Genomic DNA, 22,060 nt, shown 5'->3' on the forward strand with positions numbered 1-22,060 from the left:
AGCACCTTCTCGATATAATTTATTACATTGGAAAATGAACGCAGTGTCTCATCAATACACATTGCCCTACAGATCGCAGTCGGTAGGTCGCAGAGAGCGAATTGGATTTGTCGTACGACGCAGGGAGTGCCCGGTATTATTCTTTCTTAAATAATTATAAAAATTACAATTTTTCATGGGACCTCATTTATATAAAATGTGTTTATTTTGTTAATAATGTGTTAATCAGTTTATTATGTACGGTACGGTATGTATTTCTATTTATTGCACAGGATTTACTGATTATTTTTGGAATTAGAGGTTTATAAAAGGATACCGTTGTGTGATTAATCCTGGTGCTTTCTAAGACGGAGTCGACGTTAAGGTAAATAAAACCGAAAATAAAAAAAATTGTTCCAAAGGCATAATTGCATACATTTTTATATCATTTGAAACATCTTGAATATATTATACTGTGTATGATGATGATCAGGCATACAACTTTCAAGAAAATACAAAAGCAGCATGGTGTCCCTGTGCATTTTGCAGACGTATTTGTGACATAGTTTCATGTACATTGGTACAAACCAAAGTTGTCAGTTATTTCATTTGGAAATAGTGTCAGTGTAATCTTAGGTAAGCAGTGACGTGATTAACAAAAGCAAGAATTGAGTCCAATGAAACTGTTTATCATCTTGATACCTTCCGACGAAAATTGACCCTACTGGCGTCTGAATTGAACTTTATTAGAACACTTTTGTATCAGTGGCACACGCCATCTGGTGGTGCATACAAATAACAAGCAACATTTCACAAAATACAAAGAAAAGATAAAAAAAAAAACAATCAAGTATGAAAAATACGAATCAAAATGATAGAAAGTAAACATTAATTAGTACGATGGAAGGAATATTCCATGACTAAGAGATGTGCTGCCCAAATCTACAAGGCGGAGCCTAGCCGAATGGAGCAGTCTAAGTTTCAGAGAATTAGCCACGGCGTCCCTACCGATCGATGTAACGTTACGTTATGTGGGTGTTTTATAGATTATTAAGAATGGTAATATCACTGAAAAAATAAATAAAATGACAGTTGAATGACCAACAAAGACATCTGAAGACAATAGTTCGTCATTAGAAGTTATTTAATATAGCTTTATGATTCGGAAAATTAATCTCAAAATCGACTTGCCGTCCCCGGTGTTGTCAGTGACGTCGTACGATTTGTGTGCGAATTTTACAAATTAACCCCTAAGTAAAAAAGAGTTGAGCCATGTAGTACCTTGTAAATCAACCCAGAAACCCGTAGTTTTTTTATTGTTTATTGGTAGCGTCCCTTCGCTAACAAAAAATAGTTTTTTGGCAGTTGCGTCGTAAGGATTAATGTATAAAATATAACACCTGCAGTAGCGGTGCCCATAATGCAATAGCAGTGCCCATCTAAGGATTAATATATAAGATATAACAACACCTGCAGTAGCGGTGCCTGTAATGCAATAGCGGTGCCCATCTAAGGATTGTATAAAATATATACTAGTCCAATGAAACTGTTTATCATCTTGTTACCTTCCGAGGAAAATTGATCCTACTGGCGTCACCACGGCGTCCCCACCGATCGATCTAACGTGACGTTTATGTGGGTGTTTTATAGATTTTTGAGAATGGTAATATCACCAAAAATTACATAAAATGAGTTGAGTGACCAACAAAGACAACTGAAGACAATAGTTTGTCACTATAAGTTATTTAGTATAACTTTATTCGGAAAATTCATATCGAAATCTAGTTGCCGTCCCTGGGGTTGTCAGTGTCGTCGTATGATTTGTGTGCGATTTTTACCAATTAACCCCTAAGTAAAAAATAATTGAGCCATGTGGTACCTTGCAAATTAACCTAGAAACCTGGTAGTTTGTTGATTGTTTATTGGTAGCGTCCCTTCGCTGCCAAAAATAGTTTTTTTAGTTGCGTCCCTAGTGACGTCGTGAGGGCATGGTGAAGGCTGGTTCGATTTGGTGGCACATCGATTGAGTATTTTCATTCATCTGGCCGTGTAAGTCAGTAGCGTATCTAAATGACTTGAAATGGGGTGGTGGGAGCTGATGGGGGCGCGAAGGTGAAGTGGGAGGCAGTAGTATTATAGGCACCACAACTGCAGGTATTGTTATATTTTATATATTAATCCTTAGATGGGCACCGCTATTGCGTTAATGGCACCACTACTGCAGGTGTTGTTATATTTTATATATTTAATCTTAGATGGGCACCACTACCGCAGTTATGGGCACCGCTGCTGCAGGTGTTGTTATATCTTATATATTAATCCTCAGATGGGCACCGCTATTGCATTACAGGCACCGCTACTGCAGGTGTTGTTATATTTTATATATTAATCCTTAGATGGGCACCGCTACTGCAGGTGTTGTTATGACCACCCTAAAATTAATATGGATATGAACAATATGAAATAATTGAGACATACAGTGCTAGGCTGAAATGAACATAAAATTGCTATGGCTACTTAATTATTCATGAACCTGCAATAGTGTCGCCCATATAACGCTTACCTATCAGCGCCGGGTAGTTGGCTCAATATTTTATACTGTACTGCCCTCTTTCGTTGAATTATGGATTAAAGCGACAATTCAAGAAATGTAATTACGTTTCGGCAGATTTTGAGTATTTGAACGAACATTTCTCTATTCTACGTCAAGTTGTACATATGGTGCATATCATATTGAACAACTACGTGGAGTGTTAACGGGAAAAAAAATCTCCCAGTCACATCCATTGATTATCATTAATACCAGAAGTAGACATATCATTATGCCTACCTTTCTTGTTTTTTTTCAATATGCGCCTGAGACGTCATTTTGGCAAAAATTAATTTTAAAAAATGCCTGAAGCACAGATACGCTCTTGTTAAATATTTATTGCTATTAAAATATAACGGAAGAGCCAAAAATGCATGCGCTGGAAACCTGCTATATTACGTTTTAATTAATTATTAGTATTCCATAATGCAATTGCGGCGTGCCATAGGCTATCAAGGATTCGTGATTATAATTATTCTCTGTGCAAAAAAATCGTTAATCGGATAGTGCTATACACAGCGTAAAGTATGCGCTACAAAGCAACAAGGAATTCTCGTTTAGCTTGTTTAATGTAGCCTTTGTGATGTTTACGTTCTTCTAGCATTAAGGCTTCAATTTGACGGAAATGGCATCATGCAGAAGTGTTGTGGAGATATAGTAATTTGTGTTCTATCGACAATTAAACTTCAACGTTGAAATGTATGTACTGTATATTCAAAATAGTATATTGTTATGTCATTTTAGGTAAATACAGTATTTAAATTGATATTTTCATTAACTAAGATAATTCGGAAACCTCCATGGTCTTAAAAATTTTATGTTTACATAGGCCTATACATTCTTCGAGTTGGCTGCCGCTGATAAGTGATAATGCTTAGCGTAAGTATAGATACAGCAGTGACTGTACGTATACGCCTTGTGTACACAATTGAGTATAACTGTAACATTGAAATGTATATGTCAGTGTTATATTGGTACAATGGCATTATGCTACTAAAAAGCTATTCAATATTTTGACTTAATATTCAAGAAAAGGGATGTGAGCCTATATAATTATGAGGGAATTATGAATTTTCCCATCTGTATAATAGGCCTCAGTAGGCCTACGAATTAGGCCTATCAATAGGCTATTAATTTTCGTATGAATTGATTAATTACTGTTCATTTAAATGAGAAATTTAAGGTCTTTAAATTATTATGATTACCATTTGTTTTTTTGTATCTGTAATTTAGATCGACTGAAATTACGTTGGTGTGATGGTCTGTGACGTAAGCCGACTCTTTGAACTGCCTCCGAGTATCTCAACACCTCGATTCATGTCACCTGAGCATCAATTCCATACCCTGATTAAAATTTTATACTGCGCTCACAAGTATTAAGATGGCGACTGTAGATCATCGAATACTACGTAACATTTCGCTTGATTCTACGAATGTTGACGAAGAGGACGAGATGATTCTTAACAACCACGTCTGCACGCACGTACCTAAGGATAGATTTAATAGCGTGTACGCATCGCTCGTGCTTGCTGGCATTGGGTTTCTTCTACCATACAACAGTTTCATAACCGCTGTTGACTATTTTCACTCCCAATACCCCGGTAGTACGATCGTGTTCGATATGAGTTTGACGTATATCGTGATTGCGTTTGCCGCGGTTCTTTTGAATAACTTTCTCGTGGAGACGCTTAGTTTCACGTTCCGTATATCATTTGGCTATGTTGTTGCTTTCTTTTCGTTAATCATGATAGCGATATTTGAAATTGGTTTGAGTATGTTTTCAGACGGAACAAGCTATGTCATTGTCTTGATAGCCGTTGCCATAGTTTCATTCGGGTGTACAGGTAAGATGACGCTTTTGTTTTGTTTGGTGACAGAAACAATGATGGTGATGATAATGATGACGAGGAGGAAGAAGACGATGATATTTATTATGATGGTTCTGATGGGTAAAGCATGCTGACCTCCCAGGCTCCAACGTATGAAGATGATGATGACGATGATGGTGATGATAACGAGATCGAGGATGAAGAGGCGTAGGCCTATGATGATGGAGATGGATGATGATGAAGATGTAATACACTGATAATAATGCGAAGGCGGTGGATGATGAAGAGAATGGAGGATGAGGATTATGTTAATGAATGGTTACATGTAGATGATGATGGTAACGATGAAGATATAATATGATAATGATCATAAGGATGATTATCATAATAAATAATGATGATGACGATGATGATAATGATGATGGTTCCATGTCAATGATGACGATGTTGAAACTTGAAAATCGTTGGTAAATAATAAGGCCGCAAAAATATAGCAAAATACCTTTTCAATTAATTTAATTTTACATAGGCTTATTAAGTTGATGAACATAAGTGATTACGCAAGTTGCATTGATTCAACGTGGCGCAGTAGGCGTACCGGTATCACTAGAGTGATTATGTGTGACGAACTTTGTAATAATGCGGGGTTATTTTATATATCATAAATATATTTAATTTAGAAGTACTATATTTTAAATATCAACAGTTCAACAATCAAGTTACTATGGCTATGCAGGGATGTTGCCAAGGAAATATACACAAGCTGTTATGACGGGAGAGAGTAAGTTAATTGGTCCTAATTGCTTATTATCATAGGCCTATTATTTATTTCCGCAGTGACAGTTTGCAAATACAGAAAGATATGTTTCTCTCTTTCTCTCTCTGGTGTCTCAATTCATCGTTGTCGCCGCTGGTTACGTATGTTCGTATATATGAATGGTATACATTAATAAATATTAAATCCCTAATTAAAAATCTAAAATATCAACAAATAAAGTTTGAAATATTGGATCATGATGGCTTGTATCACTTTTTTCGGAGTTTGTTTCGACCGTTTTCGGAGTTGGAGGAGTACGGTAGCACACCATTTATTGGAGGGGCACATCATTTGCGGTGATAGTAGTTTCTGTACAACTGTTTCCCTCTCCCCAGCCTTATTGTTATATTGTTTGCTGGAAGGAATATCAGTTTAAAAAAAAGCCTTATGTCAAAATTATCGGTGAATCCCATACCATAATAGCTCATTTAGAAATATAACGGAGATTTAGTGCTTACATTTAAAAAAAAAAAATTACAGTATACCTTGTGTCTATGTCATGGCATGATCAATAATACTAAAGCAATGTACATCAATAGCAATTATCGTTGAAGATATAACGTTTCAATCAAATTGTTGTTGCAGGTGCAGCTGGTCTGTTAACGTCATTGATTCGGATTATCACTAAGCTTGTTCTACACAACGAGCGTATAAACACTTTACTATTCTTTATATTTTCTTCTATTGTTATTCTTGTGTGTTTTGTTACGTACCACACGAGTCGCAATAGTGATTTCGTGCGATACCATGTTGCTATATGTTCGAAAGACGCGCGTTCGACGGCGGATGGTTTTCAAGTTATGACAGAAGAAGAGGTAAGCTTAGCACGACAGACTGAAATGTAATACCGTATTTAACTGTAAAAGCATTTTTTCGTTAAATTTATGTTACCATAAACTATAATATGTAAGTTATGTAAGTGGCTGTGAATGAAGTGAGTTGCACAAAAAGAACCACTCGTAAAGGACTTCGCGTCGTGTAGGCCTTACCGGTACCTTGTCGTACGACGCAGTGAGTGCCCGGCATCTGTGCGTCGTACGACCGTCGGCCGACCAACCTTACTTCACCCCATGAGCGTTAGACGACACGACGCCGTATGCTGATTGTCTGCACTCTGAACGGATCGCCGTTGAAAACGATCCGTTGCCCGCGCGTTGGCGTAACTCGTTCTCCATAGGATTACGTCGGCCCGACGACCGTGGCTTTGACACTATAATCACATCAGAACTGGGGTCTGGGCAAAGTATGTTGCAATAAGGTCGTCGAGGGTCATGTTCATAACTTTGACCTGCGATTCCAAATCGAAAAAGTCGGGGACAGGTTTATCACCAGTAGCGCATGGTAGCACCACCAGTCACGGGGGATCGTGGGTCACGCCATCGAACGATTGGTCGTGCAACTTTAGTCATGCCAGCTCACGATTAAATACTGCTACAAGTTACGCACTCCCCGAGACCAGAGCGGCTTCTGGGGTTCGATCCACTCCAATTACGAACCTGAAGAGGAAATATCTGCTGAGCCCTCGCTGTTTTCATGTGGTTCAACTGACGTGTCCTGGGAGGGTTCATCAGGCGTTGCCGTTACCTGTTGACGTCTCAGATTCTGGATCTGGGTCTCTTCAAAATGCCGGCCTTTTTACCCTTCTTGGGTGGGGGGGGGGCATAGTTTGAATATGAAGATGTAGATTTACAGTTGAAAACTTCGACAAACTTTTAAAGAGTAGGCCTAATTTATTTTGTGTGTTTAGTGACAACTGATACCGAGGCACGATCACAAAGTGATGGGGTCAGCGATCGCGCCACTGGAGTGATTAGTTGCGATTATCGTGTGATCGGTCGTTGATATCACCACCAAAAGCCGACAACCTACTTATTGATATGATCGATGTTTTAAGTCATTGGCTATAATCGGACGACGTGCCATCGATCAAGCCTGGTTTACATAAAAATCGCTACACGCTATCGATGTCTCTTTTGGCGACGCTGATTGGTCAGTTGAATAAGGGAGCGTTCCCGATTGCGTCGGGTACGGGACAGCTACGTAGTGCAAGGACTACGCTGTACGCTGTAGCGACTGTGTAGCGATTCTATGGAAATAAGGCTTCACATGGCCATTAATGAGATCATAGCCAACTTTGCCGATTGGACATTACCGGTGGTTATTATTGAATGTTATCAAGTTAAGCTGATCGTTGTGTAGTGAGTGTAAGGTTAAGCATTAAGGTACGGATACTCACTAAGTTGTTTTACTGTTTGTGAACGTGCGTAAAAAACATTTAAATACCGGGCACACAGTTTTCAAAACTCCAACCGCTGACTTCGTCGCTGTTTACATAACAAAATATTTATTTCTCTAATTTACTTTATAGCAATTGGTAAATGATGTGGTGACGGACGGAGGGACGATGATCAATGCTGTTGGTGGTGACGAAAATGGCGATGAAGGACTGGACGTCGATGGTAGTCGATATCGCTACGTGAAATTCAACGGGCAAAACAGCTTCGAATTGGAGTACGAACAACCAGCATCACACAACACCAAGTGCAATAGTATCAAAAGTAAACAAAAAACTCTGTGATAGTATTGACCTTTTACGAGACTTTAATTGCATTAGAAGAATTTTATTAATATTGATAGTAATAATAAACTATATTAATCTATTGATCATAATTATATAAATGTGATAGGAATAATAATGATAATAAATTTATACCTTATTCCTTAATAAAGCCACCATTTTTCGATTATTGCGTTCGAATCGAATCCCAAGTACGGTATACAATACATTTTATCGATAAAATTCATTTTATAGAATTATTGTTTTAATATTACTCTCTCCATTTAAGGACCACGTCTTATCATCTGTGGTTCTTATGGTATTAGAAAATTGTTATCATAGAGATTAAAGACAGGTAGCATTTTTTTCAATATTATTTCAAAAATAATAATTACTATCATGGGCCCTCATTAATGGCATGGGTCCCCTAATAATAGACCTCTCCAGATTGACATCCCCCTCCCCCCCAAAAAAAGTAATTGCGCCCCTGGCACCGTATAGCGCTTCGCGGTCGTAACTGGGGACCACACCAACATTGCCCCTGTTATTACAGTTTCCCCTCTTGGCGGCCCTGAATACAGCAAATGCAACATACAGTACATTAAAATATCAAATAGGCATAATATCATTATTATCACGAAATATTGTTGTAGTCACGCTATTGTTAATAGGCCTGTTATTGTATATTATTTTATTCTAAATCTCTTCTTAAATCAAAGTATTATACATCAGTTATTATTCATGTTAATTTTGTATCTCTAGTGAGCATCATGAAACGCTATCGCCTGGCGAAGAGCGTGTGGCCGTACATGCTATCGATTGCGCTCGCCTATTTCGTCACCTTGTGCTTGTTCCCTGGAATTGAGTCTGAAGTGATAAATTGCTCTCTTGGTGATTGGATGCCGATAATAATTATGGCGATATTCAACGCCACCGACCTCATCGGCAAGGTAACAATATTTAATTGTATTCTGCATCTGCAACACAATAAGCAATTAAAATGTTACTTCTAATCAGTGTCGGATTCAGAGATGGTTAAAGGGACAGTCACTTGGCCCTCCCCACCCCAACCCTTCCCTCCGCTGTAGCTCAAAAAAGCTTTAATTTGTCAAAATATTTATGTAAAAAATTGTAATGGCTCGCTCACTCTAGAGGGTGCCGGGTCGTCACATGATGATTTTGATAATTCACTATAGCTTACCCTGCAATTCGATACCAGCTTTGGGACCTGAAAATTTAGGGTGGTCTGGGGTTTGGTCTCCATTTAGAGTTAGATTTGTATTTTTAAGATTGTGATTTGGTTCTTTTGAAAAGTGGTCTTGAATTCGAGTGTCTCAGAGTTAGAGGGGTGTCGAATCGTGTGAACTATAGGCCCTAATAATAATAATATTCGTTTCTAGTGATCAAAAAAGAAACTACGTTTTCGCGATTCTCATTTACTTTTCGATCGTGACTGCTGCTCTGGCCATCATTTTTGTCGTCCCACCCACTTCCCACATGATTTACACAATTATTTTTTTTCTGAACGTCGATCTATATGAATCTGTATTTATTCTTTCAAATCATGAGTCTTTGATATGATTTAGTTTAGTTGTAAGATTTTCGGTATGAACTGGTATTGCGTTTAATTCCTTCTCTATTTACGAATATCCGTCTGACACGCCACTGAATACTGGTGAACAGTTTAGTCCTTCCATTTTCATCAATATACGCCTTAGCCCAAACATAATTGTACCGTTCTGTTAAGGCTCCGATCCATAGAATTCCAAATCGACAGCGTAAAACATAGGCCCACGTAAACGAGTGTTCGTGGGACATGCGCGTTTTCCTGTCCTGTTCTTATTGGTGTTGAGCATGACTGAGACTCGGGAAAGATCCATCCAATCATAATACTTATATTCACAAACCAATATTTAATGGTTATTAAAGCAATAGTGCGAAACTTCTTTTTAAGTCTGTTAAAAAAAATAAAATAAAAGAAATTAATACCAACAAAACAAAATATCACTTAACAATACCGTACACAAAGGAATGATTTAATGTTTTTATTCTTATTGTGTCATTTAGCTACTGGCTGCAATACCTTACGCTTGGAAACCGAAGTACCTTCTAATTGCCGCAAGCTCACGTGCTGTGTTGATACCCCTGATGATACTTTGTGTGATCCCCAGAAGAGCGCCAACTCTTTCGAGTTCCGTGTGGGCTATGATATTTTCAGCACTTCTGGGCGTGACCAACGGGTATTTTGGCAGCCTACCAATGATAATTGCTCCTACTACAGTTCCAGATGAAAAGCGCGAACTCACAGGTAAATATGGTGTTTTCGCCACTTTACGAAAACGATAAAGAATACGAATGCGTCATCTTCATAATTGTCATTTGTGCCGCGCCTAAAACATATTTGAAAATACATAAACGAGCTGAATGTAATCATAGATTGTTGTGAAAGGTGGTACGTATTGATGGCTTGTGAGAGATACGCTGCTGTAGTGAACGAATTAACTAAATATTTGATGACTTAGCAGTATTTGTTTTCGTTTTGTAAGCTTGCGAAACCTCCCAAATGATAGGCCTACTCTTTTATCATCCAACTAGACTAAGAAGTTAATTTTGTATTTTATTTTCTAATTATTTCCGTATTGTATTTTTTATCTTAAATTATTATCGTCTCATCATCGTTAAACTTCGTAATTAGGAGAATTGTCGCGTTATTTTTATTATTAGGGAGTTTTTGCAAACTTACGAAAACGATAACAAATACGGTTACGTCATCATTTTTTTTTTTAGAATTTTCCTCTTTGCCTACAGTAGCATATTTGTCAAAATGTACATGATTTATTTTTGCATGAATCAAGGATCATATTGAGCTCCTGAGCATATTGTAAAGAAAGTTTTTTGGCACGAATGACGATAATGATAATGACGTAATCGTATTCGTTATCGTTTTCGTAAGGTTGTGAATTTGCCCTATTATCATCGTCGTACTCGCCGTCGTCTTCATTTTTTTTCTCTAAAATTCGTTATCGTTTTCGTCATTTTTTTTCTCAAAATATTTACTTGGATAAACTAGTTGGCCAAAAGTAACATTGAAAACTAAAATTAACCATTGCATATTTATCTTGGTACGTCCATAAACATAAAGTGCGCTGTGTACATCATTTCTATTTGATTATAATATTATTATAACATTGATGTTAATGTATTTTCTTATAGGTAATATAATGACCATCTCCTATAATGTTGGACTGACCAGTGGATCTGCTTTTGCGTATTTCTTCCGAGACCTCATTGGTCCAGCTGTTAATTTATGCACATCTACGTATCTAATTAAGAAACTACCTGTGTGAGAGTATAGACTACTGTATAATGCGCTGTCATCACAATCAAAGTTGTTTGAGTGTTTGATATCTATCCGAACACTTTCCCTTTTTTAGTGGTATGGGATAAATGGACTGGATAAAAGAATGAGAAAGTGTTACTACTGTATATAAATTAACCATTTTGATGGTATGTGCAATAGTTCTTCCTTCCTGTTTGATGGTAAATGCCATTACCATCATTCATGTAGTTCATGAGGTGATAGGTTAAAATGCCACTTATAAATTTGCCGCATGTGTAATTAAGGCTCGGCCTAATAAGGTTATATCGGATGCTATTTTTTATTTTTACCGTCAATTTCTTCTCCCGGTACCAAATGATGGACTTATATGTACCTCCTAAAGGTGCCACGCACAACTGGACTTGAAAAAAGCCATTTTGTGCAACAGTATGGTAATGCTCAGAGCTTTCAGTTGAAAGGCTGTTGGTTCGAGACCAAATACTAGTCACATTCCTCGTGCCCTTGAACTAGCTGGCAACACTTCTTTTTTCCCCCACGGAGGATTAAGTTTCCTCAGCTTAATGGTTTTCTTCCCTTCACCCACTAGTATAAATGGGTGCCTGGTAAGCAGGTGAATGATTCAAATGAATTTGGTAGTGCTGATTACAGACATGACGATGTGTGATTCCTAATCCAATGATCAGAAAAACAAGGCGCCTTCAGCATTTGATGTGTCATTAGTAAATTGAATCAACTTTAAAATTGCTATATGATTAATTTTTTGGTTACAGTATGTAGCTTAGACTGACGTCACGCAGCTAAAGGGGTAAATTGTAATGGCCTATAAAGCATGATTTTCATACAATCGCTTCACGCTATTGCCGACAGCTTTTGGTGATTGTGAATGGTCGGTTGAATCGGCCAGCTTTAGATTGCGTGTGGGACTACTACGCGCAGTACAACAATTGTACTGAAAACGTTGTAGCGACAGTGTAGCGATTGTATGGAAACAGGATGGAAACCAAGTATAACTTATTAAGAAATTGGCAAAAACGATTTTAAAGTTGATAAACCGATCCATTCAAAGTAATTAAGCTTCCTCTGCAGAAACAATACCGGGGGATTCAGTAGGATCCTTACGCATCATCTTCTTCAAAATATAATATTGAAATTAGTCGTACAACATTTTGTTTTCATCACAATCTACTGTAAACACTTTGCACCATCGTACATGGGCCTGACATGCAGCAAGGGGCCCCTAAAAGGAGGCCCCCAGAGAAATGACCTCGCCAATAGACAGCGCCCTTTTTTCTAATTAGATTTGTCTATAAATCCTATATAAAGTATAAATAAAAATAAACCTCCCAGAATAATATGTGGACTGTTTTATGTGGACATATTGTATGTAATATGTATATCTGGTAAAAATGTACGCCTAATAGATATTTAGCCATATCAAAGTCAGGAAAATATTTATGAAAAATGTGTGTTTTCAAGATGTACAGTTGACAGCACCTCCCTGCTAACATAATATACTTGTAAAAGCTACTCCCAGTGGTAAAATTAAACCTGTACTAAAATTTTAGTATTCATTGTTTCCATAATATGTGATGGTAATTGTCAATTTAGTCAACACAAAATGAAAGAGAAAAAAACCTCTAATAATAATTTAAACTTTAATAGAGTAACTTTTTAACATTTGAATTGCACTTAATTTTTAATTGCACAACTTTCCCTATGATGCAGGTATAATAATAAAAATATTAGTAAAATGAATACAGTAAAAATAATACAAATTAAAAATATTAAATTAAAAAAAAGAAGATCAAAGACATGGTGTATATATTTAGGAGACTTAAGGCATCAAAAAAGAAAATGAGATGTTACTGCATAGTTAAAATCAAATTACACAATCATGTACAATATTAAGTAATAAAATAATAATGTGAAATGCTTAATTTAAATATAATCATAAAGTTGGGTCATTGAATAAATACCTATTCCTTGAACTGACTAAAAGAATACATGAAAACAATGTCAATCTTAAAGATTAAATATATTTCTCTTTGTTTCACTTTAAAAATGTAAACATTTTTCTAGATAAGAGTCGATAAAGAATATTTACTTCTAGTTTCATAAAATATTTAGGTAAAATGACCAAGGATTGCCAAAAGCAAATTAATTAGTTTCTTACTATTAAGTGGTGATTCTTAAAGCCAGCACACACAATGCCTATAGTTTAGTTCCATACAATCGCTACACACTATCGCTGACTGCTTTCGGTGATGCTAATCGGTTGGTCAAATCGGGAAGCATTCCCGATTGCATCAGGAACTGCTACAGTATGCATTACAACGATTGCACTGAAAGCACTGTAGCGACAGTGTAGCGATTTTTCAGGAAACCAGGCAATGACAGTCCGCTCAGATTCCCCATGAAAATTAGGCACGGATGGATTCGTTGGCAGACAGTTGGCTGATGAAATGTGTGCTTGGGCTTAAGTCATACAACAATGCAGATACAGTTTGACCTGAAAATTTGGATTGGTCTTATGTTTGTTTCCCACTTAAAGGGTTAGATTTGTGTTAAAAGATTGAAGATTGTTAGATGGTTCTTTCTTTAAAAAAAGTGGTCTCGAATTTGAGTTTCTTGAAGTAAGAGGATTTTCGAAATAGGGTGTCTTGAAATAAGAAGGATAAAAAATTATAGTGTGCTCTGTACTTATATATTAAATAGTATGTATTTTAAAGTGAACATAATTAAAATGCTGGCATAAATCTTATGTTAACTTAAATCAATATATTTTATATGTACAATATTTTGTATGTCTAATAAATAAAAGTGTGTGGCAACTATTAGCTTTGTTATTGAACATTTGGTTGGTTCAGCAGTTGTTTAGGCTCTTAACCCCCTGACGTCAGGTGGGGAGGGGGTTGGATCTTTCATGGGGTTGTATCTGTGACAGGTTAGTCTGACCTATTGAATGACCTATTGGCATGTTCGCAATGTACTGTAGCAAGACAAGGTGTAATTCTCAAGCAGCGGAGAAAGTTGCATTTTGCCGATTTACAAAATTATAACAAAAGTAAACATTTTGATACTTTCTTTGGCTTGTGAGAAGCATTTTACAAATCTTAACCTCATTGTAACTATCCTTACTAATATAATATATTAAAAGCCTCTGTGTGACATAGGTTTTTAAATGAAATACAAAATGTTGTAATTTACTTGATACAAGAAGGCCTTAGCATTCTCATGTGTTGTTGGGTATTTCTAGTCTTTGGCATCAGCTATTCCACCTGCAGTTATGGCAAACGTGGCCTCATTTTCTGGCATGTCAGGGCTGAAATGGAACAAAAAAAAGTAGGATAGTCAAAAAACTGTTGTATGCCCATATATAGTCATGATGTGCCTATATATGGTCATGATGTGATGTCATCATGACCATATTTAGGCATGTCACGCTTTTTTGTTAAATAAAATTTTATATCCTGGGCTGGGCTCAACATAGACTTGCCACAAGCTCTAATTTATAGAATTTTCCTAATCCTGGATGTTACTGGTATTAGTGCTTGGAACAAAACTATACTGTTCTGTACAAAGTGGTGTGAATTACTTCATACCAGGGGCGGATCCAGAAATGTCCAAAAGGGAGGGCCGGAAGGGGGGGGCAGAAAGTTGGGCCGATTGAGACAACAGAGTCGTAGGTGGTCCGGGGCATGCCCCCGCGAATTTTTTGTGTTCTAGACGCCTGAACATAACATTTGAGGCATTTTGGGCTATCATTTTTTTCTTTTTCTCTCTTTTTTTCCCCCTTTTTTTTACCTCCCAAAAGGGGGGACCGGGGCCGCCCCCCCTAAATCCGCCCCTGCATACTAACATTGGTTAAATGGCCGCTTACCTGTCATAAATTTTGGCAATTCTTAGTTCTCCTCGTCCTTTCCTTAAGCTGAGGCGAGTTGTTGATGCATGTGCCAGAATATGTCCTCCAATTGGTTTCTTTGGATCAGCTTGGAAACTTAATCAGGAAGAAGATATAAAATGTAAATATTAATTCAAACATGATAATACTTAATTTATATTAAAATGTAATTGTGGCACTCATAACTCTGGAAATATACATGTTCATTATTTTCTTAAAATTGAGAAATACATTCATTTTTGTTAACAAGAAAGGTTATCAAAATTCATACATTTGAAGCAATGTCCAGACCCCTATCTTGTGGCAGTACTTTCTGTTAACGTTTTATTCAATTCAATGACATCACATCATGACCATATATAGGCACATCACGATTATATACGGGCATAAAACAGTTTTGTTTTTTTTGTCAAAAGAAAATTTGATAGCCTGGGCAGAGCTTTAAGACATTAAAAGAATAATCTAGTCAAAGAAATTTGTTAAAGTATATGTAATGCATACCTCATCGTTGCTCCGGGGTCAGATGTCATCTGGTTGGTGATGAATACCGCTACATTGTACTCTATAATGTAGAAACAGCATTGGTTATGGTATATAGAAACAAAAAAGCAACCACTCCTCCAAAGATATAGATACATATAGAACAAAACATGAATTAACGAAACAGAAATTAACATACAAAATTATATTTAAATTTAGTTTGTAATTTTTATTTCATAGTATTATTCAACCTAAATATTTGCTTGGATTGTATATTATTGGATGTTTATTTCAACTAGCTTTTATTACAAAAATTTGAACAAGAAAATGTTATAATATTGAATTTTATTAAACGTTAAGCCAAAAAAATAAGGGTAAAGAAAAAACTATTTTCCTCAATTCTATGCAATGCTACAGTCATTGTATACCCTTACATGTGCCAGCAAAATTAAAGAATTTTTGTACTGTAATAAAACATTTGTAAATCATTGAGAATAGATTTTAATTATTTGATCTGCAACTCTTTGCAAAGCCCTTCCTATCAAATTTTCATTGAAAAAAAACCTGTTGTATGCCCATATATAGTCATGATGTGCCTATATATGGTCATGATGTGATGTCATCATCACCATGTTTTTATCACAAAAAAATTGATAGTCTGCACTGGGGTAAGGTTAACTTTTATGTGATAGTTACAGAAACTTATGTAATTCTTTTTATTTAGCTATTAATTTCTTCTTTTTTTTTATTGACACATGAACAATAAAAACCTAATATACATTTAAAGTTATTACAATGAAGTTATAAAATGTTATTCTACTCTATTTCATTGCATACCTTCTGATATTTTCAGTATTAATTTCTTCTTTTTTTTAATGGCACATAAACAATAAAACCCTTATATACATTTAAAGTCATTACAATGAAATCATAAAATGTTATTCTACTGTATTTTATTGCATACCTTCTGATATATTTTAGAATTAATTTCTTCTTTTTTTAATGGCACATTTAAATACCTTAAATATACATTTAAAGTTATTACAGTGAAATCATATTAATGTTATTCTACTGTATTTCATTGCAAATATTCTGTATTTTCAGTATTAATTTCGTCTTTTTTTTAATGGCACATAAAAAATGAAAACCTAATATACATTTAAATTTATTACAATTAAGTCGTAAAATGTTATTGTATTGTGTTATATCATTGCATACCTTCTGATATTTTTTGAATTTTCGATAGTAACTGTGCCAGTTTCTGTTGCCTGTCTGCTAATTCACCACGACCACTGAAGTCAACACGAAACAGTGCCATGATAGAATCAATAATCTAATAAATTGGTAAAAAAATTAATTATCAATAAATTATAAAACTATTAGTGTATGAGGTGTGGAAGATTTTGTACCCAAACTCATATTATGCTGGTGGGTGGCATATTTTCTGTGGGTTGATTTTAAGTCCATATATCTCTAAGCACATGGTGTCCTGTAAATATTTCTACACAATAGTATAAGTGTTTAACTATTGCCACCATACTCGTATCAAAATTGCAGCAAATATCCTGATTAAATGGATGCAATAACTCTGTACTATGAAGATGGAAGACTAAAGTTTATTGTGTAGTGCCTATGTCACGCCCATGACAGAGACATGTATCACTCACAAGTGGTGGGGCGTCCATGTGCGTAGTCCTGGCGGGGTCAGCGAAACCGCCGAAGTGGGGAGGGGGTGTTAAGCATTAGATTTGTTTAGCGTCGTTTTTTTCTTTTATATTTTTGTGGGGGGGGGCATTCAAATTTGGTTCTAGAGGGGGTGTTTATTCGAGGAGAATTTATTCGAAGTGGTGTGTTATTTGAATAAATACGGTATATGAAAATTACTTTCAGAAATCAAAACAAAACAGAAATAAGAGTTCAGAGGAATCCTGATTGTATTTGACCTAACATCATGCCATCCATGTGTCTACTTACTTGTATATGCTCTTGCATACAAGACATTGTCAAGCATTGCACCATGGTCCAAGTTGTAACGATCTGCAATGTCTCGCAGTCTATCTGGACGACTGCAATTACATTAAGAAATATAAATAACCATAATTTTTTCTTGGTGGTTGTTACAGAGCAGCAGTCTCTGGGGAGCCTTAAGGAGCACAATGATGTATTGCATGGGTGTGGGCTCCCCCTCCCCCCTCAAGCCAAAGCCAGCCTAGGCCCTCTGTATCTATGCATTTTGATTTTAAACTTGTAGAGCAAAAAATATACAAGGTGTTTTCTGTGTCAATGAAGATGACTTTACATCCAGTGTACACATGCACCCCTCAGACCAAAACAAACCTAGGCCCCCTGTATCTATGCATTTTTATTGATAACTTGAAGAGCACTGGATACAAGGTGTTCTGTGTCAATGAAGATGACTTTACCCCCAGTATACACATGTACCCCCTAGACTGAAACAAACCTAGGCCCTATATCTACTGTATGCATTTTCAATAATTAATTGTAGAGCAAAAAGGATACAAGGTGTTCTCTGTGTCAATGAAGATGACTTTACCCCCAGTGTAACCATTAGCCCCTGGTAGCTGAGTGGTGACACAGAGTGTATGGGAGATCTGTGTTTTACCAGTGCGGAACTCTGTCAAATAAAAAAAATAAAAAAACAACTGATATTTTTAATAATATGCTACTAATGTTTGATAACATTTCTTTCTCTGGAAAATAAATCACTAATAATGACCATTCAAATTGAAAGTGTTGCTTTCTCTAAACCAGTGGTTGGATTGAATGGGGAAAGAGTTAGTTGTCTGGTCATCACCTAAAAAGAAAAATCTATGGTTTTTTTAATGGGAAATATTCTAATTACATTTCAACTTGCCTAAGTAAAATCCAAAATGGCATTAAAATATTGTTTGACTTAAATTTCTTATTTACAGATCTCTATTTAATGGAAAACACAACAATTTGGCATGTAAAATAAAACCGACTTCGAAATTATTTGAGTGTAGCAGAGTCAACTTAGGCAAGTTTAACTGTACTAATTAAATTGGGTGGAAAAAATTAATCATCACCATCTACATAAAAATGTATTGATTTATCATTTATCACAAGATACCAATTTTTGGTTTTCTTTCTAAATTGTATCATTTAATAACAAAAGTATTTACCTCCAAAAGCCTCAGTTATTGACATACTCTCTATTCCACCACCAAGAAGCTTACTGATAATAAAAATAAATATATGTTTTACTTAGGACATAAAATGTTTGGGAATAAATACATTTTGTTTAAGAATGTATTGACAAATTTATTTTTTATGTAGTAAGGTTTACTGCCATCATCACAATGAGCCACAAAAAAGTAGTTTGTCTGTTTGTGAAAACCAAAAACATATTTACATTTTATCATTTCATATTTTCACCAAGGGTCACAAACAGTACTACTGCATAGTTTGTGTGTATGTTGTTCTCCTCTGTCAAAAGAAAATATATGACTTTTTGGTGAGGTCAACACTTTATGATATCAGTTGTAAGTATCAAACTCCATCAAACATTTCTGAGGGGTAGACTTACTCCATCTCCGTACTGCCTGTAGTAATTTTGAATACATTCTTGCGACGAATGCTAAATGATAGGGCAGTCTCAAATCCTGGATCCTAACAAACACAAAAACCTCTGAGTGAATGTTAGATTAAAAAAGGAGTTTCAATGAAACGTTAGAATTTCAAGTATTGTTTAGCATCAAATTTCTAATAATAACCCATTGCTCTATTAGTAATTCCCTTCTAATAAGTCAATCTATAAGAAGCCACTACTATAATAGTAACCCATGGTGTTACTATTAGAGTCACTAAAACTATAGACAAAATGACATTCAAATCAACATTTTTGTTACCTTAAGGCATGATTTATTCCTTAAAATAGGCAAACAATGTAATTGCTCTGTTGATCCTTTCATGAATTTATAAATCAAATTAAATCAGTTTTTTTACACGTAATTATCTATTTCTATGAATTGCTGACTCAAAAAGCTGGGAGTGGGTAGGGGTTTACTATTTTCAAGTGCCTACAATTAAGCTTAGCAATAGTAACCCACTACTGTAATTGTAACCCACCATAAAAAATCCAATAATCAATGTACCCAGGGTTATTATTAGAAGTTTTACGCCAGGTATCTATAAGTGCAATGCCCCATAGTATAGTATCAGGGCATTCTGCATATGTCATTGGGGCAATGCAATTGGAAGCCACACAATATACAGCATGATCTTTCCCTGCCCCCCCCCCACCCTCCCCACCCCCTTTACCTACAAAAGATGGATAATATATCTCTCTCACTGATAGGTATAATCTCCTGAAAATAAATCTATATTATTCTTGGGTACTCACATCCAGTTTAGTGGCTGCTTCCTTTATTTTCTCCATTTTAGCTTCAGAAATTCCTTTGATGTCACATAAACGCTTTCTGGTTGTCATCCGAATTCCCTATCAGATAATGAAAGTAATCAATTTAGTTATATAAGAATATGTAACAACATTATTTTCATACTATAAAACCTATAAATATTTCTCACTCTATTTTTTACTGCCACATTAAATTTCATATTTTGAATAAATCAAAATTTAATTAAAATCAAAAGATCAACATTCATACTTTCTTGACAGTAATTGTACATTGTTTTATTTTTTCATTTCCCAAAATATGAATGAGAATATAGCTTTTGAGCCTATTATTTTATGTTGTATTAATTTTTAGAAAATCCTGTAATGCCTCTCTTACTAAATGTCCCCACACCCTATGTTATCTTTGAAATTCAATGCTATAGGATATTTATTTAAAGAAAAAATTGTATGCCAATTTGAGTCAGTTTTGTAGCTGTAAAGACTAAAGTCACCCTCGTAAAAAAAACTTTAATAAAACAAATGAATTTATTTGCATCCATAAATAATATCAAGAAAAATACCTTAATAGTACAAATTCCTGAACTTTTCAGCTTCTTGATGTCAGCAGCATTCTAAAAATGCAAAGAAGATTTTCATGATTACAAACACTGTATAAATGAAATTAATTTAAATTAATAAATGCTTCACTTCACTTACAGTACAAAAATTAAAAGCAAAAATAAAAAAATAAATATTTCAAAGAAATACTATCTAATACATGGTGGTACTAATTATCATACTTACAATTCCATGATTTTGAAGCAAATCAATATCTTGAAAAAATGATTCCTAGAATTCAAGATAAAATCAAACCAAGAATGTTAGTGACGCTTTTGTGTAGGATAGACAAGAAATCAGCTTAAATCTAAAAAAGAGAATACAAACTGCTAGGCCTAGGCCCTACTAGGGCCTAGTCACTCACATCTTCGTCTTCTTCGTCATTGATAACTTCCTCCTCTACAACTTGATCTCCCATCATATTGCTGTCAATCATCTTGATATCTGTGATTAGGGAAATGAGTTTTGAAAATAATTCATACTACCTACTACCGAATAAAATTCTCCCTTTCCCTAGTCTAGGCATAGGCCAGATGAACCCAGCTAGCTAGTCTATTGTTGGACTGTCCCCTCCACCAACAACCCACACACCTAGGCCTGTTAGTGTACCCATCTTTCATGCATGATTGACCCTGAACAGTGGATGTTGATATCGCGCAAGGGCCTAGCGGATGTTCACTAACTTATCCTGAACCAGCAGCATGAACTTCTCAATAATATATTAATAATAGGCCCTAGGCTAGGCCTAGAACTTCTGACAGGATTGATCAGATCTGACAGAAAGTACCGTAAGCCTACATTCATCTATTATTACAATAGAAAAATATATGCATACAATATACTGCAAAAAATAAACACGTCTTAGTATCTTACCTTTAAATTTCTAAATGCACATTGGCGCGTTACATTAAAGCCCAGCCCCCGGAAATGCCTAATTCGTCTGCGCACGCACGCACATGCGCCGGGAACGCGTGCTTCCTGCGAAAACCACCGGACCATAAAATCTGGGGAAACAAAAATAATATGAATAAGTTGAACATGTAAGTTAAGCTTTCGACTATTTGCAATTTAGATTAGGTCTAAAAAAATGTAGGATTTCACATCATTTTTTGCCCTATTATTTGTCCGACGGAATGAACTTTCCAGTCCCGTTTTTTTGTTTTTTATTTTTGTTTTTGTTTTTTTTTTTGCAAAAAAGTAGCAATCGATCATAATATCAAAAATATAAATTATTATTTTCTGTTCATCATGATGTTGGGTGAAGTTAAAACATTTTTAATAGGCCTAGCTTGACAGACAGACACGCCGAAGAAGCAGAACAGATATACGTTTTTGGGTAACAAAAAGAAATAAATACTTTGTAAAATGTCATTGTTGACATAAATATTAAAGTATAACTGACCGTAAATTACCAAAAAAATATATTTAAAAATCAATTAAATTTGGAATTACTAAATTTTGTACAATTTAATTAATTTCTACATTTTTTTTCAAACTTTCCCTAATAATAGTGAAAAACATATCTTGTAAAAAAAAGGAGGATTTGCATTTATATTATATTTGTTATTTCT

General features: G+C 35.5%; 2 protein-coding genes across 3 annotated transcripts; one reads left to right on the plus strand and one right to left on the minus strand.

Moving 5' to 3' along the window:
• The first annotated feature begins 3,060 nt into the window (after positions 1-3,060).
• On the plus strand, positions 3,061-11,468 carry LOC117121171 (equilibrative nucleoside transporter 4-like). 2 transcript variants are annotated; one of them, XM_033266279.1, is made up of 8 exons: positions 3,061-3,313; positions 3,803-4,413; positions 5,105-5,179; positions 5,801-6,030; positions 7,584-7,773; positions 8,535-8,722; positions 9,840-10,080; positions 10,986-11,468. In XM_033266279.1, the coding sequence occupies exons 2-8, from the start codon at positions 3,951-3,953 to the stop codon at positions 11,117-11,119; spliced, it is 1,521 nt and encodes a 506-aa protein (XP_033122170.1). In that variant the 5' UTR covers positions 3,061-3,313; positions 3,803-3,950; the 3' UTR covers positions 11,120-11,468. The 2 variants fall into 2 exon arrangements, with proteins under 2 accessions (XP_033122170.1, XP_033122169.1); XM_033266278.1 differs by having other exon boundaries at positions 3,061-3,268.
• Positions 11,469-12,750: 1,282 nt separating this feature from the next.
• LOC117121172 (meiotic recombination protein DMC1/LIM15 homolog) lies at positions 12,751-21,146 on the minus strand. The gene is given in 13 exon segments (XM_033266280.1): positions 12,751-14,434; positions 14,993-15,109; positions 15,515-15,575; positions 16,712-16,826; positions 17,394-17,559; positions 18,014-18,128; positions 18,658-18,710; positions 19,062-19,144; positions 19,878-19,973; positions 20,453-20,503; positions 20,676-20,720; positions 20,854-20,933; positions 21,081-21,146. Coding segments are annotated over 13 exon segments (1,074 nt in total). The 5' UTR covers positions 21,103-21,146; the 3' UTR covers positions 12,751-14,364.
• Positions 21,147-22,060: the final 914 nt, after the last annotated feature.

The sequence above is a fragment of the Anneissia japonica genome, unplaced genomic scaffold (assembly GCF_011630105.1).
Source record: "Anneissia japonica isolate Jap-2015-1 unplaced genomic scaffold, ASM1163010v1 scaffold993_len1110182_cov180, whole genome shotgun sequence".
NCBI lineage: Eukaryota > Metazoa > Echinodermata > Crinoidea > Comatulida > Comatulidae > Anneissia > Anneissia japonica.